Here is a 27382-nt window from a genome sequence, read left to right on the forward strand (position 1 = left end):
TACACTGCCTTTTCTAAAACATGTCCTTTACATTATTTATTCTATGCTACTTCTTGAGTGCAAATCATTACTACTAATATGCTGTAACCTACTTATATCCAGAAACATCTTTCCATTTACCCTCTTGCTTGCTTATAAATCTGATTATAGAATCAGGGTTCTATTTCAGAGACATATACCATCATCATGAAAATATCAGTGTTTAAGCATGAAAGTGTTTGGGATCAGTGAAAATTCCATCCAATTTCAGTTAGAACTCTTACTTCTGACTAATTCTTGGCCCAACTTATTTGCATCTTCAATCATTCAAGATAAGAACATTTAAGGGAATATCCAATAAATAGCTCATCTAGCCTCACATCATACAGTCTGGTCTCCTGTGTTTTCATCCACTTTGTTTTTTCCACTGTAGATGGTTAAATTGATTGCTGTATAATGACCAGGGATTTTTTTCTGAGGATATTCTGTAGTGCCCCTGGGATAAATGCAAATATAGTATAATGACATCTGTGAAAAGGAACATTAATTAAGAAAAACTCAATAGGAAATCCTTATGCTTAGAATCTACAAAGGTCATAAGATCCAGAGATAGAACCTCATAGACCTTTATGATATTTTATAAGTGAATCAACTGAGCCCCCAAGCAGTTCAATGACAAACTCAGGTCCTCTAACTCTGAATCTAATGCTGCTTCTATAATACCAGAGTAATACTGCACAAGCCTTCTTGTGAAATCAATGACATATTTTCCTTCCTACCTTCCTGACATGGCCAGCACAACAGTGGAAAGGGCTCAAAATTTTAAAAAAGCTAACAAGACAACTGTCAGGCTGGACAAACTGCGTGAGGCAACAAGACTATATAGGCTAGCCTGCAGAAGACCTCGAAGAAAATCTTTACAGAAATTCTCACATAAAAAGAGTGTGGACCCAAGGATATAGCACCCATGAAAATTATTAGCTGTGGTGCCTTTTAGCACAATATAATTTCCCAGCTTATCTTTTTAAAACCTTTATTCAGCACAAACTTATTTAAATTGATTGCTATGGTTGCCTTTTGGAGTTCCACTAAAGCATCGTCACCATTATTATAATTACATCTGCTAGTATTTATATAGCGTTCAGTATGTGCCAGACACTGTGCTAAGTGCTTTACAACAACCCTGGAGGGAAGGCGATATTATTAGCCCCGTATTTCAGTTGAGGAAACTGAAGCAAACAAAGGTTTATTTGCCCAGGGTCACACAACTATTAAGTGTCTGAAAGCTGGACTTGAAATCTTGACCCTGGGCCCAATATTCTATCCATCAGGTCACCTCGCTGGCTAGATTTTGCTCCAGTACCTCACTTAAACTCTATGAATCTTCCATTTCAACAATATTTCTTGTAAACAACATACTGTTATATTCTGTTTTCTAATCCTTTCAGTCCTGGATCTTCCATTTTATGGGTCAGTTCATCCCAATGATATTCACAGTTATGAAGATGTACTTTTCACCATCCTGTCCTCTTTATTTTTTCTTCTCTTTAGTCCCACCTCCCACTTATAAATTAGAGAGAGAAGAGAGGGAATTTGCTTAATACATGTGATCTCATAAGTGAAAGAATCTGTTTCCTCGTGGTTACAATCTTCCTCTCACTGACTTATTTTAAAAGCCAGTTAGAGATGCTCTAATCACAGTGTCATCATTTCATCTTTATTCACCCTTTCTACTAATTTGCTATTGATTTTTAACTTTGTTCTAAGAAGTCGATAATCTATACAGAGAACTGCCTATTGATAGTCAAATTAATTGCCTTCAAAATGTATTCTTGAAGTCACTAAATATTAAGTAAAAGTGTAAGTTAACAGTACGTAAAATCTTGTCAAATTCAGTTTTTCTACTTCTTAATTCTCTGTAACCAATATTAATGCATAAGCTGCATTAATGTCTGCAAATACCTGACATGAATAATTATTTTCATATGGTTACATTATATGACAGTAATGGTCATGTATGTGTGCTTCTGACATGAGGCTAACAATGTCTGATTTTGACCAGATGAAAACTGGATTAAGATGGCTTCTCCATCTTTAGTTAGTTCTTTGTCAGCTGAATAAATGAGTAAGTTATTATTTAAGGTTTAATATAGGTTAGCACTGTGTTATGCCCTAAGCAAAACAGTTCCAGCCCTCCAGAAGCTTATGTTGTAATAGAAGAAAAGAACATGTATAAGGGAATGTTGACCAGGGATGAGTGTTATAGACTAAAAAATAATAGGGCAACTGACTGATGGCATTTTTCAGGATTGGTAGTACTGACTTAATCACTGTTCGCAGAGCAAGAACTGGAAAGGGGACGGAAAGACAGACAGCTAGATACATACATACATACATACACACACACACACACATACAGAGACAGAGAGAGAGAACTATCACATGGAGATTGCTAGGAAGTAATATAGAAGACCTAAGATAGGGCAAGATGAGGGGAATATCCACCAATAAGCGGCAGGGTCACAGGGTGGTAACTTTTCATTCAAAACTACAAAGAAATAGTACCAGTTGTATCAAAGTACAATGGAAAGTATTTATCAAGAACTGACAAGCTATTGTAGCAAAACAGCTTAACTGCTCACTGTAAAACAAGCAAGGAAAACAAAAACATCAATTTTTTTAAAAAATTGCAGCTAGCCCCTACTATGAAGAAAAAAAAATAGACAAGACTATTCAAAGACTGAATTATTGAAGATTGGAACAAGGTAATGATTAAACTCTTTTTCATTCAATAACGAACTGCTAACAGAAGAACACAAGTCAGCTGTTAAGAGCTGGGCATCTTCATTAGACTATAAAACATCCATCTAAAGAATATTTGGGTCCTTTTTTTTTTTAACTTCCAGTGGTTCTAGAAATCTTAGCCCCATCGAGGGAACAATGAAATCTGATAAATATACTATATGCCAAGAAACATAATTGTTCCAGAATTAACGGAAATTCTGAAATGGAGATGGAATACTACAATATAAACTTTCAGAATGCTACATCAAGAAAAATATCCAGGAGATGGAGATAAACACATGCTACAAATGGCCTGAGAATTTTCTTGATTTAAACCCTATTTTAACACCTATGAAATGTCTGCAGATTTAAATTATTTTTTTAATTAAAAAAAAACTGTTTTAAAGAGAGGAAAAAAAAAAACCTTTGTGTTATAATCAAGACTCAACTTGAAAAGTGATTTTTAACAAAGAGTAGTTTCATGATGAATTAAACAATATATCAAAATCATGTGAATCCAATGAAAAATCATTTTTAAAAATGACTACAGCAAAAGGATACAATGCATGAGAAGTTTTAAAGTAAAAGTGAAAAGTTTATTGTATAACTCAATAAATTTATGGATCATAAATAAACAAATAAATAAATAAATAAAGCTATTATTTTGTCCCATGTAATTCACATACCAATGCATGTTTACCATAAATTTTTGTTTATGCTTATTTTTGACTACTTGCAAGGCAAGATAACCAAGGGATCTATGAAATGAAGCATGTTGCTGTCTTTGGGCACACAAAGAAAATAAATCCAACTCCTTTACCCAGCTCTTTGAGAACCTCTGTGTAGCCTTTCCATATAGTTAAAATTTCTTTGTTGGTTTTTTTTTCCTCCTTTTCAGGGTTCTGGTTAAGTTCTTCCAGTAATGCACCAACTCAAAGGTCATCAGACAAAGATTACACATCAAGAACACCAATAGGTAAATTAATAATCATAGACAGTCCAAGAATCATGTAGTTCTACCTTCTTTTATCTGCCTCTCCACCATCACTGTGGAGACAGAAAGGGACTACAAAGAATGAATGTCAATTTTGCCTTTTTGTCCATTTTGTGGCTTACTATGACCCCAAAATATTCATGACCAGAGGGTTAACCCTCTGGTGATAAGCATCACTGTAATTTCCTGCCATACTCTTGGTACAGAAAAGTTTGTCATACAATCCATTCTTGGCAACTTCTTGGCAACTGTGGCAACTTCTAGTTCTTGTGTCCCCTGGAGAATCCAGGATTACCTCCCTGTCATACTGAGGATCAGAGTAGGAGTTTTGTGAAGAAATAAAAGCAGAAACTCATATTTACATAGCACCTTACAGTTTACACAGTTCATTTCTCACAAAAAAAACTCTGAGAAGTAAAGCCCTAGGTAACAGGTTTATCAAATTTGTTAATGACATAGCCAGAAAGAAAACTAACACACTGGATGGACAGAACTAAGATCTAAAATTATCCTGATGGAGAATGGAGAACTGAAGCTAACAAGATGAAATTTAATAGCAATGAATATGAAGTTTTTCACTTGGAATTAAAAATAAAAGAAAAAGTATTGGACAGAGGGCAGGGAATAGGAACAGTTCTAAGTAACTGTGAGGTATGGGACACCGGTGAGTGGATGAAAGGGGACAAAAATTATATCACAGGAAGTGAGTTCAAGGACCTGTGAAACCAGGGAATTAGAAGAAATATCAATATAAGATGACTAAAGTCACAGGGGTTAAGTTAAAAAGAAACACTGTCAGGTACTTAAGTCACTGAAAAAGTAAATGTCTAAGAGGTTCATGGAGTAGTATGATTAGACTGGGAAGCTGGCAGTATAACTAGAGGGTGTGAATTTTTTATATAAAATTTTATTGATATCTTTTGTTTTTTACATCATGAGAATTTCTCTGTGTTCCTCCCTCTGCCCAAGCCATCTCACATAACAAAACTTTTTTAAAGACAAAAAGATGAGAAAAAAATCAGCAAAACTGATCAATACATGGAAGAATTCTGAAAATATCTGTTATGATCCATATACATGGACCTCCCAGCTCTCCAAAGGAAGATGCATCTTCTCCCATCTCTTCCTTAGAGCCACACTTGTTCTACGTAGTTTTGTAACATTCATTTTCAATTGTCTTGTGGTTGTTATTCTTTCCATTTACAGTGCTACAGTCACAGTATATATTGTTTTCTTGCTTTTGCTTACTCCATTATGCATCAATTCATGTAGGTCTTTCAATGCTTCTCTTTGTTCATAACATTTGTCCTTTTTTACATCACAGGCACACTGCTTTACATTCGTGTACCACAGTCTGTTTTGCCATTCCCCAGTCATTAGACATCTACTTTACTATCACCACCAAAATAAACCTCCTTATAATTATTTTAATGTACATGGGGGCATTCTTCTTATCAACGACCTGATTGTGGTATATACCTAGTAAGAGAACTTCTGAGTCAAAGTCTACAAACATTTTAGTCATTTAATTTGTGAAATATTCGTGATCCATAGCTTCACTAACAATGTACTAATGTACCTATCTTCAGAGGGCATGAATTTCAAAAGATGACCCTACTCCTCAGATTTGTATTCAACATTTATTAAGAACAATACTAGGTGCTAAGGGAAACACAAAGATCAATAACAAAGTCCTAGACTTAAAGGCATTTATGATACTGTATAAGACATACACAGGACATGCAAGTAACTATGTGATAAAATAGAATATAAACTCGTATAAAAATGACATCCAAAAAGAAAAAGATAATTTCTGATCAGGAGATAAAAGGAAAATGTCATGCAGAAGGCAGCATTTAAGTTGTACATCGAAATATGGGTACAACATCAATAGGTGGGGAGCAAAATATAATTCTGCATATCCAATTTTATTTTCCTACTTATTTTCATTACAAATTATGAAATGTGGTTCAGAGAGAGGATACAGAGAAAGAGGTGGAAAAAGTAGACAGCAAAGACATAGCAAAATATGTCTCATTATGTCCCCACATTTCTCTTGCCAGAGAGGCTGGCTATGATGCTGTCATATCAATACAATGTGAACCACAGTAGGACGTTGAAAAGTTTTTCCAGTAACCAAGAAAGATGGCAGCAGAATTCTATATATTTCCAGTATATCTATCTGCATCCCTGACACAAGAGGAAAATTTCATATACTTTTAAGTTGAATTCCCCAAGGCAAAACTCAACATTTCACTTAAGCTTAACTTAAGTTCATGTATACCAAGTTCATTCCTATTTCATGAACTACCCTAAAGTAAAATTCCATATAACAGGTTATCATATTATTAGGGAATACCTGTATATGTTTTCTGGATCTCCTCAAGAAAATTCTGTTTTCTACTTTACAACCTCTCAAACAAAGGCATAAATTCTAAACATCAGTCTTCTGCTGAGCCTTCACCCTGAAATTAATAATGTCCATACCAGGTGTGGGGAACCTGCGGCCTCGAAGCCAATGTGGCCCTCTAGGTCCTAAATCGTGGCCTTCTGACTGAATCCAAACTTCACAGAACAAATTCCCTTAATAAAAAGATTTGTTCTGTAAAACTTGGGACTAAGTCACAAAGCCATACTCAAGGACCTAGAAGGCTACATGTAGCCTCAAGGCTGCAGGGTTCCCCATACCTGGTCTATACTTCAACTTTTAAAATAATGGTTCAAAAGATTGTTCTTTTCCCATTTACTTTTCAACCCCCACCATTTTTTACTAAATCTAGGTTTCCAACAATTTAAAACTCTACTTTAAAATGGATATTTTATAAGCAAGTCTCTTCTGTTACTCTTAGTTGAATAATCCCCACAGTGCAAAATGTCACAAAGCAAAAACTAAAAGAGCAGGAAAGAATATTTGGCAATTCTAATAACCAAAAAATTCCATTTACATTTTATTCAAGTAGTTAAATAAAATTAGACTGCAGATTCCAATTGAGTTTTCTATAAAAACTAATCAACTTTGAGTTTTGTAGGTTTTATAGCACATAGTTGGCTACACTAAATAAAAAGTACCAGTTTTAAAGCACTATCCTTTATATGTAATGAAATGAAACTGAAGCATAAGTTGTACTAGAAGGACTACAATTTTCCTGGCTAATACAACAGATGATTACAAATTTTTTTGAGATGAAAATTCAGGCCATAAGTCTGAATAGGTCTAAAAATTCTATTTATAATAAATCATTTTTAAAATATATACACAAACCTGATTTTTTAAAGAAGTACACTTACAAGAGGCATGGCAGCGATGAAGTTGAACAAATACCGCTTGAAATCTTTTCTGCTGCGACCAATGATACCACTGCAAACCACCACATGCAGAGTGTTAGTTGCAAATGAAGCAAATCATCATAGTAAGCAGTCTCTGTACATTGTTTAATTTACTTTGGAGAATTTTAAATTATCCAAAGAATCCACAAGTAAAAAGATGTGAAAACATTTACTTTTAGAAAACAAAACAAAAAACCTGGTCACAATTTTTGATGTAACATTTTATCTGAGCACTTGAGATAGTTCCTCATTAAGGGGCCTTTATCTGGGAAGGAAACAACTAAAATAACAACAATAAAAATAGCTAACATTTATATAGTGCTTTAAGGTTTGCAAACCTTTAGAAATACCATCTCATTTGGTCTTCACAACAACCCTGTAAAGTAGGTGCTATTATGAGGAAACTGAGGCACAGATTAAGTGACTTGCCCAAAGTTACACAGCTAGTAAATGACTGAAACAGGATTTGAACTCAGGTCTTCCTGACTCCAAGTTCAAAGTTCTATCCAATGTGCTACCTAGCTGCCTATATAACAAGAATGACAAGCAGTTATTCCCAACCTCTACTGGAGAATGTACAGAAGGAAATAAGTATAAGCTACTTTAAGAAGGATGCAGAGAGAAAAATACAGGGTGTTCCTAAAGTCTGGACATATAGGCAAAAATGCGTATTTTCAAGAAATGAAATGAATGAAATTTTCAACAACATTTTATTTAACTGGAATATTAACAAATAACATCTTCAATGTGATTTCCATCATTTGTGATGCAAAGGTTGATGATCTTTGCAACATTCACGTGAACTCGACGCAAAAATTCCACACTGCCATCAGTTTTAGCACATTCTCTTTATGCGTACAATCAAATGTGTTGCATCTGTGATTTTCACTGAGTACACCTCCTCCCTTAGCATACCCCAGAAAAAGAAGTCAAGGGGGCTAAGGTCTGTTAATATTCCAAATATTTCAAAATATGCATTTTTGCCTATGTGTCCAGACTTTAAGGACACCCTGTATATCATATCAAGTTATTAAGCATGGGAATAGGTTACTAAGTGACAGAGAACTGTTTCTATGGAGATATTTTTTAATATGGATTTTCATGTATCTGGATAAAAGGCAGTGAAATGACTTTAAGATTAAGTACCAGCATAAGGTCTTTTCCACTTCTCTGAGTCAAAGAAGTGGTAAAATTTTAGAATTAAAGAATTCACTCACTGGAGTATCTAAGAACATTATTAGCTAAGAATAAATTATAGTTTATATCTTCTAATTTAGTATGTGTTTCAGAGAAGAATTATATTTAATGGCTTCCTTTGGAAATGAAAGCTATAAAAACTATCAAAGCCTTTGTGAGAACAAAGTAACCAGGAAAAAATGATGTGCCAAGAAGATTGATAGGAATTCTTAGTTTAAAAATGTTTATCATCTAGAACCATCTAAAAATTATATCAGAAGCTAAATCTTTGGAACTAAGGTTAAAATTAAAGACTAAATTTTAAAATAGCTCCTCAAATAGTAAAGTACAAAAATATAAATGCATTGACTGTGATGAAAGCCAATAAAATAAATAAGAATACAAAGTTATTTACATTAATAAAAACATTAGGAACATGAAACATTGAAGACAACAAAAAGATTAATAATTTTGGCTGGAATTTATGTAAAGCAAAGTGCCTTAGTGATGCTCAAGCTGTAAAACACACATTATTATAAAATATAATAAATGCATGCTTTTTTAGCAATGGTTTACCATTGGAGTGGCAGCTATAAACTTTAGAAAGTATTTCTTGAATAATATCTTATTTCTGCATATAATTCCACTGAAAAAGAAAAAATAATTGCTTTAATTTTTAAAAAATCCTGTAGGTGTTCTAATAATAATTTTTAAAGTATTAGTTTCACTTCATATAATGCCAAACTGAATTCAAAATGACTTATCATAAGAATTCACAGACTACTTGAAAAGTGTCACTAAATCCTTTTTAAAAACCCATATGAAAAGGTAAGAAAAGTTCTGACACCTAATATCTACAACAGGGGTCCTAAAAAATCAGTAACTCCAATGATCTCTAAGTCTGACCTAGTTTATCTGCAAGCCAATAACTGATAACCCATTTCTCTCCTTAATCAGTAACTTGTAGAACTGGCAGAGCAGTATCTAGTGTTGTGGTTCAAACTAAAAACTTACTTTACATATATCATATGCCACGAAAAAGGAAGGGACTGAAACCTAGAAGACCCAGAAATAAAAACTTAATAACAAATGTAAGTAACTATCACCTCCTGAGAATCTTGCCAACTCCAACAAAGTCTCCCAAGACATATGCAACAGAAGCCCCTAGTCTCTACCATAGAGGTAGAAGGGGTTAACTGGGAATCAGAAGAAACCTGGGTTCTAGTACTGTATCTGTTACTAACAAGCTGTGTAACCTCTGCCAAATGATTTAATTAACTCTCAGCGCCTTTGTTTCCTTATGTGTAAAAATGAAGGGGCTAGATTAGATTATCTTTTAAAGTTATTCCAGCTCCAAAACTGTATGACTACATGCTAAAGAAGTCTAAAGCAAATAAAGCTAGTGTTAAATCTGAAAAAATTTATTAATTATTTTAGAAGCAAACCATATATTTAACAAATAGCAAGAAAAGGATGAAATATAAGAGAGTAATGAAATGAAGGGTAAGAAAATAAAAAGTTCAATTTAAGCAATATGAGTTTGATTTAGGATATAAATATCTGAAGAATATGAGTATGACTATATATACAACAAAGCTGGGGGAAAAAACTAGTCTGTAAGTAGGAGCAGAACAAGGTGATAATCCAAGGTACCAACATAAAGCTATCACTCTTGGTTTTATAAAACTTAGTGTAATAATACCTCTGTATAGTAATACCTCTGCATGTAGCACATCAAAATGTGCAAGAAAACAAAATGTGGACCTGTGAACCTTCAGAAATAGGATGAGGCTAAAGATTAGCACCAGGGTTTCAACCTGTGCTGATGCAAGTGCAATATCCTGGAAGATACACACTCTTCCACCCTCACCCTCGAGCACAAGGTCTATTAATAAAAAGCTAAGTGATCTTTGTCAAATGACTGAATTAGTTCTTTCTTCAACTTAAAAATGATCTCCAATATACCCAATAACTACGGTTAGGCCAGTTTCCAACTCATCCTCTCCATAAAGTCAGCTGGCCAAGTGGTTAGGAAAAATCACTAACAAAAGTTTTGTTTAATCATTTCTCCTCCCTTCAGTTTACCTTTGAAGACTAATCAGATTTATCTTAAAATCCAGGCTTAAGGATAGCAAAATTTCAAGGGCCTCCCTGATCAGCAGCACTCAGTGAAAAAAAGAAATTTTTAAAAATTCTTCTATCTACTTCCTGATGTCTACAATTCCTTGGGAAACTGACAAAATATCCTCAACACAAATGGAAATACGGGTATAAATTCAAATTCCTACTTGATTTGCACAAAAAAAATGTAAATCAATAAACAAGTATAATAATTTTGAATTTTGGTAAGATGGAGGTATGGGCACCAAAGTAAGGAAGTAGGTGTAGAAGGAGAGGAGAAAGAAGGAAAATAGGGCAAAGGATGAGAAGATGAGGAAGCATAATGAGGCTTTATTTACCTTGAACTGTGTGTGTCAAAACAGAACAAACACACACTCAAAAATCAGCAAACATATATGACTAGCTTATATTTATAAAGTGCTTTATGAACTTTAATATATATAAATAATAGTAACTCCTGTTATTTACACAGCTCTTTAAGGTTTGCAAAGCACTTTACATAAACACATCCTGTGAGGTAGATCCTATTACCATCTCCATTTTACAGAAAAGGAAACTGAGGCTCACAAAGTGAAATGAAGTTGCAAAGGGTTACACACTACTAAATGTCAGAGGCAGGATCCAAATAAAGGTCTTCTCAACTCCAGATCCAGCACTCTGTCCGCTAAGTCATACTCCTCCTTTTACAGACCATATACCACAGATGTAGAGTTAAAAGTTTCCCCACAGGTGATTTGGTCTGACCCTTTCCTTCTACAGATGAGGTAACTGAGGCACTGTAAGGGGGTAGGACTTGTCCAGGTCATATGGATTATACACAGCAGAGGCAGAAGATGAACTCAGGTCCTTCGACTCCAAATGCAGCATTTCTTACACTGTGCCACGCTGGTGCAATAGGGCAAGAAAACTGAAACTCACAGAAGTTATGGGACTTATCCCAGGTTACGTAATTCTTAAGCAGTGCGGCTAAATCTTGAAATCAGGTTTCAAGTCCAATGCTCCTTTAATTAATACTATGCTGTTTCAAAATGCTATGGAGCAACATCTTACATATCAACACTGCTTCCTGAAATGTATAAAGTGTACGTATACAAGAGCTATGGGATGATTCTTTAATTGAGATATCACTGCACTAGAAAGGAACAAGATGCAAAGATGTTTAGGAAGTAGAAAATGATAGGAACTTACGAAGATAATATTCCACAGTCCCAGTAAATAAAGAACTGATGACAAATGTTTAACTTTTTTGCAATTTTTACCACATCTTGCAAACTTATTTAGCATAGTACTATAAATATGATAAATGAAGATTATTCTGTATAAAAGCATTATAATTCATCTCTGTATGGGGCAGCTCCCCTCTGTAGCTTTTGTAACACATACTGAAAACCACATGGTAAAGTGGATTATGTTATTCCAAAGAACAATAAAATGAGCATAAATGTCCTGGTTGTAACGAGCATATAAGGGACCCTAAAAATCATGCAAAAAACACAACTCTACATAGCATAAAACTGATCTACCTAAAACTAAAATGCTAAGTGTAATAAACAATTAATAATTTTATATTACAGGATTATAGCTGTAGAGCAGGAAGGGACCAAAGATCCCTTCATTTTATAGCTAAAGAATCTAAAGTCCAGAGAGATTAGGTAACTTGTCTGAGGCATCTGGTGGTGCAGAGACAGTGTACAGGGCCTGGAGTCAGGAAGCCTTGAGTTAAATCCAGGCTCAGACACCTACTGTGTGACACGGGACAAGTCACTTAACCCCTCTGTCTGCCTCAGTTTCCTCAACTGTAAAATGGAGATAATGATAGCACCTACCTCATGGGGTTTATGTGAGGATCAAATGAGATCATGCTGTAGACAGCTTAGCCTAATGCCTGGCACAGAGTAGGCTCTTAATAAAGGCTTGTTTCTTCCCAAGGTCACAGTGGGTAATAAACATAAACATCACATTTGCCCCCAGGTCCTCTTAATTCCAAAGTTAGAACTCTTCCCATTATACTAATCTGCTTGCCCTCTTAAAACCTGGAAAGGTTTTTCTGAGGTAGATCTGGACAGTCCACAGTTAAAATAGTTAAAATAACTGATGCCTTGTACTTTCCTCGATAAAGTTTTCTATAACTTTAAACAAGCATTTAGAATCATTCCACTGATCTTACAGGGGCACTCAAAGTTGGAATGACAGGACCACTGACTTAAAGCTGGAAGAGATGTCACAAGTCACCTAATCCAACTATCTAATTTTTCACATGAAGAAACAGAAGGTCTGAGATGTGACTTGTTCAAGTAAAGCAAGGTGTGAAATCTGAGCCTGGGAGCTCCTTGGACACCAAATCCAGCACATGAACCACACTCACGTGTAAACACATCTGAAGATCTCACTAAGGGTTTTGTTCATAAGATCACAGAACTAGAGAATATAGGGGCCTTAGAGGCCACTTTGTCCAAACCCTCTATTTTATAAATGAGAAAACTGAGGTGCCAGGATGTCAAGTGATATGGACATACAAGGAGAAATGAGAGCCCAAGTCCTCTGACCCCAGCTATTGTTCTTTCTATTGGACTATCCTGCAGGACCTGCATGGGCCTCTGTGAACTGGTCCTCCTTTTGTTTATGGTCTCTTCTCTGATTTTCCTTTTTTTTCCCCTCCCTCAAAATCATGGGCAGGTTTGAAGAGGAAAGCACAAAATATCAGCCTGAGGGAAGATGAAGAAAGGGAGAGCAGATGATGGGATGGTTAGAGAAGTGGTAATTACAGTCTTGGTAAAAACTGCATGTACGGACTGACTGCATAAATATGTACCCTGTGGTTTCTGGATGTTTTCTAAAATTTGTTTCAATACCGGCAGATAGTCACTTCTTTCTTTCCATCCCTGTTATGTCCCAAGACAAACAGTATGGATCCCCACTAAAGAAACTACTGAGGCAGCAAAGGCAAAGATAAGTGATACATAAACGCTAGACAACAAATGAGTAAGTGGGGCAGAAAACTGCAACATGTCATAAAGCACGGACTGCTAGGAGTTAGTTTCAGCAAAATGCACTAATAATCTACCTTTTGAGTTAAAGTAATATGAATAATTATATCCTTTTTTTTAAAATGCAATGTTGATTTCCTCCATCCTCAAAGGGTGACTGATAAAATGAACAATTTTGGCATCCTTGTCTTTCACTAAATTTCCCAAGATACATACAAAGTATCTGAAAGGGAAAAAAATGTTTTCGTTTCAAAACTTCTGGTACAGCTTTCAATCTAATATTTCACTTAATATGACTGTTGTAAATATTTTGATTAGTAAAAAACACATAAAAAATAAACAACCTCAAAAACTTCTGGACATTTAAAGATTGGATAGTCTAAAAGCAGACCACAGAAGAAGAAAAAAAACTCTTAACTTACAAAAAAATAAATACAAAAACTTTTCAGGACACTTCAATGTTTAATTTCTAAGCTAAAACTCTAATTCAAAATGGTCTCAAAGTTTCAAATCCAATACACTTCAATATGCAGAAAAGGAATAAAGAAAATATATTAAAAGTGTTAGGTTCAAGATGTTTAGTGGTTTACTTTTTTCTAGTGATAACCTCTAACGATTATTTGCTTCCTGATGGAATAGATGGAAAATTTTTTTTAATGTTTTATTTATAATTGCCTAATCAACTGTAAATGTTCAGGCTGATGATTTACATATCATTTTAGAGTTAAATTAGTAGTAATTTAGATTCTCTCTTGATAATACAATAAATTTGAATTGGTGGCAAAGTAGTTTTAACATAATAGAAGTGAATGGAAAAATACCTTTCAATGAGTGTCCCATTTTGAATCATCCAAACATCACAATATGTGCGAGATACCAGCATAACAGCAATGAGTATCAAGTAACCTGTCTAGAAGAAAATACACACAATAATTAAACAATGCTTAAAAGGCCTAAGCAGTCAAATAGTGCTGAGCTTTGCTTTCCCCTTATCATAAGAATACATTATCCATTTAAAAAACAACACTACAAGCGGCAACAAATACCATTCTCATAGAAACCCAAACATCTACCTGTCTCAACTTACCTTATGGCTGACATTTTTTTCCAAGATGGAATTCATATGATGTCTGCTAATGGTAGCACTTTAATAATGGGACGATAATAATTCTGCTGGTAAAATATTCTTTTTTACGTTTAATTTTATTTTTTCAATCAATGAGTAACTGCCTTTTCTCTCCCCCACCCCCAAATCCCCAATATAAAATTCAACAACCAAGAAGTAGTAAGTATATCAGTATTCACCCAGCACTATTAATAGGTATCATTAGAGCTGCAGTTACCACACTTGAAGAATTTACCTCAAGTGGGGAACAAAAAATGGAAAAACAATACTACTGCGTGGCCGAAAAAGTTCCGAACTAGAAGTCAAGACGTTTGGTTTCTAAGTCCCAGCACTGGTTATTAACCAGTACTACGGCTTTGGGCAAATTAATTTCCTTTCCTGGGCCTTAGTTTCTTCAATTGTACAAGTATTTGGTTCAACTAGACTATCTCTAGCACCCTTTCCTATTTTATCATTCTCCATATTATTTTTCATCCTAAAATTTTACATAATCTAGAGCTAAAATTGTAAGTGCTCTTGAGAATACAGAGAAGGAAGAGATCAACGTGGGCAAGAGCAAGTTGTTTGTTTGTTTTTTTAACTTCCTATAAAAGCTAAAACTTGAAAAGGATCTGCAGGAACCAGCTAGGCAGTGCAGATAATAGAGCACCAGGCCTAAGCCAGCCTTAGACACTTACTAGCTGTGTGAACCTTGGGCAAGTCACTTAACCCCGATCGCCCTGCACTCCTCCCTCCCTCCAAAAAAAAAAGCAACGGAGGCAAGAATGAGCACTACAGAATATCTGATCACGGGCAAATTAGACAATTTCTTTGAGTAACAGATTCCTCATCTACAAAATGGTTATAAGAAATACAGCACACACTTGCAGGATTTGGGGGAGGGGGTAACAGAAGGTGAGGGAAAGTCTCTGCAAACCTTAAAGCACTATTTAAATATGAATAGTTGTTATGAGACCAGGAAAGGTTTATTATGATTAGAGATAATGCCAGAATTCTCCACCAATTACTGTCAGCTAAAAGTAACATTTAGAAGACATTAACAGAGCAGTGAGAGAGAAAGCCATGAAAGAGAGTATGTTTTATAGTACTTTTTATGGTAGCAAAGAACTAGAAACAAAATGGATGTCCATCAAGTGGAGAATCGATAGTAAAATTGTAGCATGCAAATGTAACAAGAACATCACAGCACTACCTTTTAATCTCCTCAAACTCCAAGAAAAAGCAAATACAAGTTAATTATTGGAAAAATTTTCTCCCAAGGTCTAAGCTGCTTAAAAAGAAGTTATCCTGAAAGAAGTCATCATTATATATGGACAGCTCCATCAGTAGTCTTTCCAGTATTATGCAGTATTAACATCATTCCAACCTTAGTAATTCAATTAAGCAAGCCCATTTCCCTTGATCCTTCCTGCAGTGGGTTGAGAAAGTATCCTAGATGAAGGAGTATATATTATCTCGGGAGTAAACTCCTTAAGGGTTTGGGCCCTGCAATTCCCTATCAATTCATCTCCATTCATTGATATGTAAACTATATACATATCTGCTGCCATTTAATGAGGAACATAGACTTGAACTCTACTATATAGTTTAGGTATATCTATCTGTAGATTTAAAGAGCTCTGTCCCTCTTTCAAATACCTTTGTAGGGGCATATGTTAAAGATTGAAGACGTGGTAATCAGTAAGTACTGCCAACATCGAAAGCCTTGTTAGTAAAGAGGGTGGATAAATCCCCTAGTATAAGCAAACGCAGCAAAACCCCTCTAGATCTTAACTTTGAGTCTGTGAATTTTTTTTACATTTTCTAACTGCATTTTAATAGTTTCTTTTATAATCTAATTTTTTAAAAAATTCTGTGCATTTAAAAATATTAATTTGAGAAGCGGTCCATACACTTCACCCAACTGCTAAAGGGGTCCATGATACAGAAAAGGTTAAGAATTACTGCTCTAGAAAAACCATCCAGGACAAACAAGACTTGTATTATATTATTAAACATATGTTCGAAATACTATTTACACCTTTTCGACCACAGGTTCCTAGAGAAGAGAAATTACGCTTAATTCTAGCAATGATGAACCAGAACTCAGGTGACATGAGGGCTTCTAGGCTGAACTATGTTACTACCTTGCTGTGTGTCTTGAACAAGTCATTTAACTTCTCTGGGACTCAGTTTCTTCATCTGAAAAATAAAAATGTCAGGACTAAACTACCCCTATAGTCCCTTTCAAGTTCTAAATGAATCTATATATTTATATGTATAGTAGATGCAACCAGACAATACAGTAGACAGAGTGCTAGGCCTGGAGTCAAGAAGACCCAAGTTCAAATCTAGTTTCAGGCAATGACTGGCTGTGTAACCCTGGTCAAGTCACTTCATCCCTTTTGCCTCAGTTTCCTCAACTATAAAGTAGGGATAATAAAAGCTCCCACTTTCCCATTGTTGTGAGAATCCAATGAGTCAATAGTTGTAAAATGCTTAGCATACAGTACCTAGGTGCTCTATATATGTTCATTCCTTTCCCCCTTACCTTCCTACAGGTCCAGATGCAACTAAATATTCTGGTTATAGTGATAATAATGTAAACGGTTCTTTGTGTTTCTGATGATAACAATGTTTTAAAATTAGGCAAAGGGCAGAAAAGCTAGTGAACCCACTTTTCTTTGTCACTACCAGCTCCCTCCTAAAATAACTCTGTTGGTTCAGGTGCCAGAAGTTGCAAGGGACAATCTTGCAGTATGTGCTCAGTTACTTGTGCTGCCTGATTCAGTCATGCTGCACACAGAAGAACTAGCAGTTTCCACAGTGTGCTCTCTCTGTTTTATTTTTCATAGGCAATCAAGGTTAATTGACTTGTCCAGTCACAAAGCAAGTAAGTGTCTGAGGCCGTGGCTCCAGGGCCAGTGCTCTAACCCTGTCACAGTATGCTTTTATTTCCTTTGCCCCAGAGGTTTCTGGTGGCTCTTCTCCACCACATTCCAAAGTTTGCTACAATGCCTTTGTCTACTTTGTTTTATCCAGTTGTCTCTAACACTGCTTAGTCTGTTTACCCTAAGAGTCACTGATGGCATACTGAAGAATGGGACAGCATTTGTACAAGCTTGCTAAATCAAAGAAATGCCCTTTTCTTTACTATGTCCACATAGGAGACAATTCGACTTACACTCCAAAAAGATGATATACCATGTCATGTTAATAGAATGCTTAAAGGCTGACAAAGCACTTTTCTTCACAGCAACCTTGTCCAGCAATAATTACAGCATTATGCCCATTTTACAAATTAAACTGAAGCTAGAAGATGTTAAGGGACTTTCTCACAAGCACTCAGCAGGCAAGTAAGCTCAAATCAGATGCAAACCTAGGTTTTCTGACTCCATACCTAGCACTCTTTCTATGACACTTATCAAAAGTTACTTCATAACATCTATTTTTTCAAAATAACACTTACCTCTTTACAGAATGTTCTAGGAATCATAATTTTCAGAATTTGTCGAATTCTTGAAAAGAATACCTTGTCCACCACAGCCTTCTCTTTCTTTCCTTCTTTCTATAAATAAGATCAAACAAAGGAAAAAGAAGTTAACTTTTTTAGATAGGGTTATATCATAAATTAATCATAAAACTAAGTGTGCTACCTCTGTCCAAGTTAACATTTTATTTACGACATGTATGTAAGAATGCAAGTTTCTCCTGTATACTACAATATGACAAAAGCAATTCAACAAACACACATAAAAACAAAGAAAATTTTTAATAAAGGAAAATAATAGAAAGTTATGAAGTTTTGAAGGGTTGATTTACTTGAAAACTGTTATTGGAACACTTGTAACAAAAATGGCAGGAATTCCAAAAGGTTTTAGGGGAATATATAGAAATAGAAAAGAAAGACCCTCTTCTGGGGGAACCTCTCCCTAGTTATCATGAATTGACTGAATGACTATCAGGAAGAACAGTGAAATCCCTGAGTCACTCTATCTCCATTTTTTTCTATTGTTTCCTGGGATTCAGAATAAAAACTTCACCTCTGTATTTTCAAATATTTGTGAAGTTTACAACTATAATTTCCATTCAGATTATGTTCAGCTACACTGTTGTTCATCCTTCATTTTCAAAGAGGACCAATGATGTCACAGGTGATGTCTTAATTTGTGCATGAATTGTATTTAAGGGAGGCAGGATTACAGAAAGTCATCAGTCTCATTCTCTCTTCCAAAGTCATCAAAGTCCAGTGGCAAAACAAAAGTCAAGACTGGCTATTGTCAAGGATGCAGTAAATGATCATGATGTCCCTGAAGACTAATCAAGCTTTAAGCACTCCATGGAGCCTACTTCAGCTGCCTTCATGGCTATTGGAACAAACTGTTCTCATGTGCTCATTCCACCAGGGGAAGTCTTCACATGCTTGGGGTACATGTCCCCCTAAATCACCAATGGGTTTGAGGTGTGTCATTTATCCTCAATCTGATTTAGCCCATCTGCCAAGGCAGTTTTATCAGGTTGTGGCCCCTCATGCTACAGTTTCTTGGAGTCACGTGTTCAAGGAAGACAAGCACCTGACTTGCCAAGCCCTCTTCAGGGCTGTTCTGTTCATCCACCTTTGGCGTCCACTTGCCACTCAACTCTCAGAATGCCTCTTAGGCAACTGAGTAATGGTTGAACTAATTGTGGTACCTATAATAGGATATTTTTATGCCATAAGAAATGATAAAAGAGACAATCTCAAAGAATCCTACAAGTATAAATTGATGCAAAGTGACATGAGCAGAACCAGGAGAACAACTTATACAAGTACAGCTACGCTGCAAAGAAAAACAATCAACGTAATATGTGTGCGTATGTGTGTGCGCGCACGCGCGTGCGTGCGTGCATGTGTGTGTATGTGTGTGTCGCAGGAGACCCCGATCAAGCATGTTACTCATCTCCTGACAAAGAGGACACAGAGCAGAAAGAGAGATGTATTTCTGGACGTGGCCACCGTGTGGATTTATTTTGCTTCACTACACTTTTCACAAGAGTTCCTTTCTTCTTTCCGTTCTTTGTTTCCCCCCTTCCTCCTTCTTAGTTTTTAATTGGGGGAAGGCTTGGGGTAGTGGGCAAAGGAGAACAAAGGATGACAAAGAAAAAGAGGACCACTAAAGCATTTTTTTTAGCGCACAGAAGAGAACATTAGAAGTTCAGAATGAAGTAGAGATAAATACTATAGTTATGAAATGTGGAATTTATTATATGTTTCTTTAAAAATTCCAATTTATGGGGCAGCTAGGTGGCGCAGTGAGTAGAGCGTTGGCCCTGGAGTCAGGAGGACCTGAGTTCAAATCCAGCCCCAGACACTTGACACATGTACTAGCTGTGTGACCTTGGGCAAGTCACTTAACCCTAACTGCCCTGCCAAAAAACAAAAACAAAATTCCAATTTATTATTTATTAAGCATTTTTTCTTTTTAAAATTTAAGTTCCAAATTCTCTTCCTCCTTCCCAACTCCTCCCCCACTCACAGAAGGCAAGAAATATATAAAGTATACATGTGAAATCATGCAAAACATATTTCCATATTAACCATATTTTTTTAAAAAGCAAGAAAAATAAAGTGAGAAAATCATACTTCCATTTGCACTCAGAGTTCATCATTTCTCTTTCTGGAGAACAGCATTTTTTCATCATAGAGTCCTTTGGAATTATCTTGGATCATTGTATTGATCAGAGTAAACAAATCTTTTATAGCTGATCATCATTACAACATTGTTATTACTGTACACAAATGTCTTTTCACTTCATTCTGCATCAATTCATATAGGTTCCCACAACACGACAGTACTCCATCACAACCATATACCACAACTTATTCAGCTACTCCCCAAATGATGAGCATCCCCTCAATTTTCCAAGTCACTAACTCGTTAAAAATGCAAATGAAAACAACTCTGAGGTACTACCTCATACCTATCGGAAATGACTGATGCTGGAGAAGATGAGGGAAAAATAGGTATTGTAATGAACTGCTGGTAGAGTAGTGAACTGGTCCAACCATTCTAGAAAACAATTTGGAACGTCACTTAAAGGGCTAAAAAACTGTGCATACCCTTTGACCCAGCAATACCACTACTAGGCCTGGATCCTAAAGAGATCAAAGAAAAAGGAAAAAGACCTCTGCATACAAAAATATTTATAACAACTCTTTTTGTGCTGGCAGAGAATTGGAAATCAAGGGGATGTTCAGCTACATAGAATCCTGTAGGAAAACTAAAGAGCTACTGCATAGTAAAGAGGACTACACATAACTGCTCCCAAAGTTACTACTTTATCTTCATGTGTCTAGGAATAATGATGATAGGACAAACTCTGAAAAGCAAATTATATAAATCTTAGAAGCAGAAAAGGCTCAAGAGTGTGTGAGTCTTTAATAGCTGGCAACTTAAGATCCAGTCAGCTAAGTCTTGTTGATTCTAGCTCTAGAAATCTTACATCCATTTACTTTTCTTTACTTACTATTCTAGTCCAAGCCCTAATCATGTCTCCTTTGGTTTAATGCCAAAGCCTCGTTCGTGGAATTCTCGCTTCTACTGTCTCCTCTCTCCAATACATCCTCCACAGAGGTGCCAAAACAAATATTCTATGGCACCAACGTAACCACAGCACTTCCCTGCTCAAGAAGTCTCAGTGCTTCCCTACTGCCTGAAGGATAAAATACAAATCTCCTGTGCTTGACATTTAAAGCATTTCCCAATCTGGATAAAAACCACCTGTCCAGTCTAGGCTACTACACATTACCTACTTCCTTTTACAGGTGCTACTTTTAAGCCAAGCTGATCTACTTATTGTTCCCCAAATTCGGCATTCCATTTCACATAATAAACTGTAAAGTTATCACAATTGGATGCCTGTTACAACTGTGCTGCTATTTCAAAATATTTCACAATTATCCCACACGGGTCTGTCCTGGGCCCTCTTCTGGGAAACAATTTGAAATTATGCAAAAAAAAAATGACTACATTATCTATATCCTTTGACCCAGAGACTGCACTGCTGTCATATACTCCAAGAAGGTAATTGATACAAAGATTCCATACACATAAAAACACTTAGAGCTGCATTGTCGGGATCAAAAAACTTTTTTTAAAAAAGTAGATCGATTCATTAATTGGGAGAATAGCTAAACCAATGGTTCATGAATGTAATGGAACTTACTGTACTGTAAGAAGTGGTGATCACAATGAATAAAGAGAAGCATGGAAAGACTTACATGAACTGACAAAAAGTAAAGTAAGCGAAGCCAGGAAAATAATATACATGATGCCTACAATAATGGTAAACGGTAAGAACAATTTGGCCTCTAAAAACTTCCTTTTCTTTGTATTTAAGCTCACCTTTTTATTAAGTTTGTGTGTGTATGTTTTAAATATTTTTTCACTAGGCTCATCATTTTCCTAATCCCTTAAGGCAGAGAGCTGTCCAAAGTACTGCTCCTGCCCCTCTTTTCTGCTTTCTCTATTCTCCCTTGGAAATTGCAATCATGCTATTTTTTGCTTGAAATACCACCTCTTTGTAGGTGGCTCTCTCCAGCCCTGATTTCCAAGGCCTGCATTTAAAAGTACCTACAGGACAAGAAACCCAGATATCTCATAGGCACCTCAAACTCAGTACAACCAAAACCAAACTTACTATTTTTTCACCTAAATCTACTTTTCCTTGTTTCTGTCAATGGCACCCCCAACATACACTTAGTCTCCTGTATCTGAAACTTTAGGGTTATAGTTAACTCTTCCCTCTTCCGCCCTTGTCATTTGGTTACAAAGTCCTATCCATTTAGTCTCTACAATCTCTCTCCCACTTCCCATTCTTACTCACTTGCATGACTCCAATAGCCACCTAACATTATAGCCTACCTCCTCAATGCATCCTACTCCCAACTACCCTTCATATGACTACCAGCCTTATCTTTCTTAAATATATCATATCACTCTTCTACTCAAGAATCTTCAGTGGCATCCCTTTATATTACAAGTAAGGTCCAAACTCCTCTCCGTCTGGCACTCAAGGCCCTCCAAACCTGGTGCCTCCATAACCCAACCTTCCCAATATTACCTGTTATCAGCTCCAACCTACCAGACAGTCCACATTCATCCAAACTGGAATACTATGCCCTCCAAACATGCCCTGAACTGTTCATCTTCATATCTTTGCTCATGCTATTCCCTATTAACTGAAATATTTTCTCTCCCTCTTCATCCACTTATTAAATCCCCATTCATCCTTCAAAGCCCAATACAAATATGATAAAGCCTTCCCTGATCCTTGCAATAGGTAATAAAACTTCCTTCCCCTGAACTTTACACACAACTTTCTTTTCAACTCTTGAATATATTCGTCCTACATTATCTTAGGAATGAAAAACTTTTAAGGGAACATTAACTTGAACAGTCACCAGTCAATGATGACACTTTCGATACACACGCAAAAGATATTACATATAATTAGATCTGATATGTAAGATGAGATAGACAGCCAAAGATGTCTCAGATTTCAAGTATGGATCACTAGGAAAGTGCTGATACAATGAAGAAAAACAAATTTAAATGGAAAAAATAGTTTAGTTTTAAACAAGTTGAATATTAGTTGCTAGAAGCTCTTTAGGATAGGGATTTCCAATAGGTAATAGGCAATTAGAAAATCAAATCGGCATGTGATCTTAGGAGCTCTAATAAGGCTGGGGAGGCTCATTTCACAAACAAAATCCTATTTACTTATCACTGCAATTTGGCAGGACACAACTCATGACTGGAATGAAGCTACTTTAGGGAACACATTGTTCAAATATAACCAATTAGGTAATGTGAGGCAACACTGTATACCAAAAAGATCTGGGTGGAAATCAACTAACCTGAGTGGAGGGATATAAAGTTGAAGACATTTGGAAGAAGCTCAAAGGAGGGAGAAATTGAGGCATTGTGGTAGGCTAGCAAGAAAAACAGGATGAGGAATCCCTGGCATAAATCGCAAAGATGACAAAAATCAGGTAATCATGGTAGTGATGGGGATTGCAATAAAACAGAGACGTCTGCTAAAAAACAGGACACTTGAAAAGTTCTTTATTTGCATTGCTAATAAATTTATCTTTCAAAAAGCAAAAGAAAAATAGAGGACTGTTATTCTGAACTTGATCATGAGCAATAAGAAGAAACCTGATAGCTTAAATTTGGATTTGGAAATGACAAGAACTATGTGAACCTGAAGTTTTTGATTTCATGAGAGATAAAGAGGGGAATATTGTAAATAATTGGACACATACCCACAGCCTTTGGGAAAGCAAACTCCAAGGAGTTTAAATATAAGATGGGCAAATTCTTATAACAAGGTTTTTAAAAGGAAGTCGATTCAGGAGGAATGGGAGAATCAAAAATGAAATTCTGGCAATGCAATTACAACTGATTCTAATGAGGTTAAGCAGGCTGGATAGAAAGCTTTACAAGGACATATGTAAGCTACTGGGGGGGGCGATGCAGAGAGGGCTGGAAGCTGAAGACTACTGCATAAGGCAAGACCCTTTGAGACTGGTTATCAGGAAAACTATAAGTTTCTGATGAATGCTACAGATAAAGAGTTTCTAAAAAATTTATGTTGAGAGCAAGAGGAATATTAAGGAAAGGAGAGGAAACCTGCTTAGGGTTGCTAAAAGAACTGTGGTATTCATGTTATAAAGGCCAGTGAGATTACTTGGTAAAATCTAGATCGTATAATTCAAGAAATGGTTTGTACGCACTTGGAACTGAGTCATATGTTGCAGAATGAGTTCCTGTTCAAGATGGCCTCTGAGGTTCCTGCCAATTCAGAATCTGCAATATCGATAGCAATATCTTCTCTTAAAAGAAGAAAAGGAAATTACAGCTAAACGGAAGTAAAGATGACCCACTATCTCCTTAGGGGGTCAAATATACAACTTGGTCAGTTCGTTGTACACCCAAAGGCAACAGGAAATAATTACATGGAGACAGCTGGTCAACTTGTATTCAAATAAGCATAGACAAAAAAGACTATCATGAAATAGTTATTGCAGCTTGGGTACCAAAATATATTGCAGAGAATGAGCAGTCAGAAAACTTCTACAAAGAATGCAATCAATCTCTAGACTAAGGGATATATAACTTAATATTCAGTGAATTCAATGCAAAGGTGGATATAGAGAAATGCAAAAAATAAGTTGGAAAAGATGGTTCAGGATTAAGAAAAGTCTCACATCTATATTATCAATACCTTCACCAATAATACTTAGAAGGTGACAGACATAGTAAGCACAAAAATAACACCACAAAAATAAATTCCTGATAGCTTAAAATACTGAAAAGGACTAGTTATTGATATGAGTAATTTTCAAATCAGCAGTGTTCAGTCAGACCTTTGATTTATTAAAGATAAAAATCAATACCAATGAGAAGGATGAAGCTGAGAAGACAGAAGTCTTAAAGAAAGCCATTTGTATAATTAAAAGAGGAAAATGGTAAAATATTGTTAAGTATTGCCTGAAAATAAGAAAAAGAAGGAAAAATGAGTTGACAGAACCCTGTAATTCCACAATCTCTGAAAAATCAAAATTGAAGGTGACCCAAAAAACAATGGAGAAATTAAAGCAGGCACAAATATACCGATTATTTGTAGGCAATGCAACAAAAAAGCACAAAAGATCACCCAAAGGAGATATATAATGAAGGAAAAAAAAGGGGACCAGTTCTGTAGCAAAGAGTGATTAACTGCTCAACTGCTGCATTAGTCTCACACATAATGGAAGTGAAAAGTCCTAGAGTATGGTCTCCTGATACACTAGATGAACCCTCCATCAAGGATTTTTGGAAGGGCATAAATAGGAGTTGTACAAGAAGTGATGTGCACAGTTTGCAAACCTGCAAACTGTATCACTGAAGGGATATCTACTAAGTATTAAATTGTAAGTTTTGACTTTAGAGACAAGAGGAGAGAGGAAGAGAAAAGGGAGAGGATGCCAAGAAAAAATGTTTATAGTATTTGTCCTCAAAAAATTAGTTGGACTTGTCACTGAAAGCCCAAAAACTGAAGTCAAAAAGGCACTAGGGACTTAAGAGAGCTAGATAGCTAGTTCCAATTTTGATAAAATATAAGTCCATTAGGACAGGGACTGTCTCGTTTTTATCTTCTAATCTCTAGCACCTGGAACAAAATTGAAAACACATGCTTAATGATTCAAAATTGGGGGAGAAAAAAGCTAAATGTACTTAAGTACCTCTAACTGAAAACAGAATCTGGCTGTTAGATAGCATTTTGATCCTTTTTCTTTCTTGTAAACTGCAATGATCACTAGGGATAGTACAAAAATCTTAAATAATCTTAAAGCATATGCCTGAAGTATAAGTAGCAGTAGAATAGCATTTACCTCTAAATTCCTTTTCAAGTCTAAGTTTCTGTGATGTTGGAATGTTGTTGACAAAAGTATAAACCTCTGGCCTTATCAAAACTTAACTGTTTTGTTTCCTAGAGATGCAGAATAAAGTGTTGGGAAACTGTGGGGAAATGGAAAATTGATGTTACATAATAGCAAGAACAATAAAAGAGCACTATCAGACATTTTTCTAGAAAACTTTTCCCTTATGTTTTATATGTTACCGTTGGACCCATATAAATACAAATGCAGAACCTGCATTTGAACGATCCTCACATAATTTAAAGGAAAGAATTCAAGAAAAGAGGAGAGAGGAAGGAGAGCAAACTCTTCTCATGAAGTACCATTTGAAAGACATCAAAGGCGAAAATGTACAAAAAAAAAAAAACCCAGTTCAAAGAATAAAAGCTAGGAAGTGATACTCAATTTGAAAACCAAATTGTCAAGAAGCATGCCAAACCAAACTACCTAAAGATTAAAAATAGGGTCAAGAACTAGAACAAACGAAGAAACACCAGTTGTTTAAACTTAAGAAATGGCAACAGAATATGATCAAATCCAGAAACGGAATGAAAGTAAAATGAGGTGACATTCTAGGGCTCAAGAACCATTTTATAGAGCTTTGTTGAAGGAAAACACTGGATGAACAAAATTTAATTCCCTAAGACGCAGCGAAACAACCATGTACAAACAGAAATGGACTATTTACATTCAGTGCATAAAATCTTTTATCCTGGAATAGCTTTCTTCTGCCACTAAGAACAAAGAAGTAGTCATTCTGTTTCAGTAATTAGTAATCATTCTGTTTTTACTGAGTCCAGCTGGAGTAGTCATTTGCAAAGGTGGGTAAATAGTGCTAGGGGTGGTAAATGGCTGCATGATATTGAACACTTAAAATTCCACTTATTTCACTACTGACAGACTACTTTGAGTAAGGAGACAGGGGTCTTCTGAAGGAGGCAGGAAGTACTAGAAGGTTAAAAAAATCCCAGACATTCCAGCAATAAAAGATTCATTGGGGGGGGCGGAGCCAAGATGGCGGCTGGTAAGCAGGGACTAGTGTGAGCTCCGTATCGAGTCCCTCCAAAAACCTATAAAAAATGGCTCTGAACCAATTCTAGAATGGCAGAACCCACAGAACAGCAGAGGGAAGCAGGGCTCCAGCCCAGGACAGCCTGGATGGTCTCTGGGTGAGGTCTATCCCACACGGAGCTGGGAGCTGGGAACGGAGTGGAGCAGAGCCCAGCCTGAGCGGCGTGGAACAACCAAACTTGGAGTCGGGCGGATGGGGCCCCTAGCGCCCTGATTATGTGAGCTGCGGCAGTTACCAGACCCCTCAACCCACAAACACCAAAGACTGCAGAGAAGGTTAGTGGGAAAAGCTGCGGGAGTGGAAGAAGTTCGCAGTTTGGCTTCCAGCCCCGGGGCCAGCGGAGGTGGGACAGCTACAGTTGCTGCTGCTTCTGGCCCCAGGCCCAGCTGGT

General features: G+C 36.2%; 1 protein-coding gene across 1 annotated transcript in view; it reads right to left on the reverse strand.

Annotated features, from left to right (window-relative positions):
- Nucleotides 1–27382, reverse strand: part of ABCD3 (ATP binding cassette subfamily D member 3) — an 87059-nt gene that overhangs the window by 29190 nt on the left and 30487 nt on the right. The window contains exons 3-5 of the mRNA XM_036766404.1: nt 17943–18041; nt 14190–14278; nt 7046–7115 (exon numbers count right to left, since the gene is read on the reverse strand). Of these exons, the coding sequence (XP_036622299.1) occupies nt 7046–7115; nt 14190–14278; nt 17943–18041 (258 nt within the window). The remainder of the gene's footprint in view (nt 1–7045; nt 7116–14189; nt 14279–17942; nt 18042–27382) is intronic.

This window comes from Trichosurus vulpecula, chromosome 7 (genome assembly GCF_011100635.1).
Source record: "Trichosurus vulpecula isolate mTriVul1 chromosome 7, mTriVul1.pri, whole genome shotgun sequence".
Taxonomy (NCBI): domain Eukaryota; kingdom Metazoa; phylum Chordata; class Mammalia; order Diprotodontia; family Phalangeridae; genus Trichosurus; species Trichosurus vulpecula.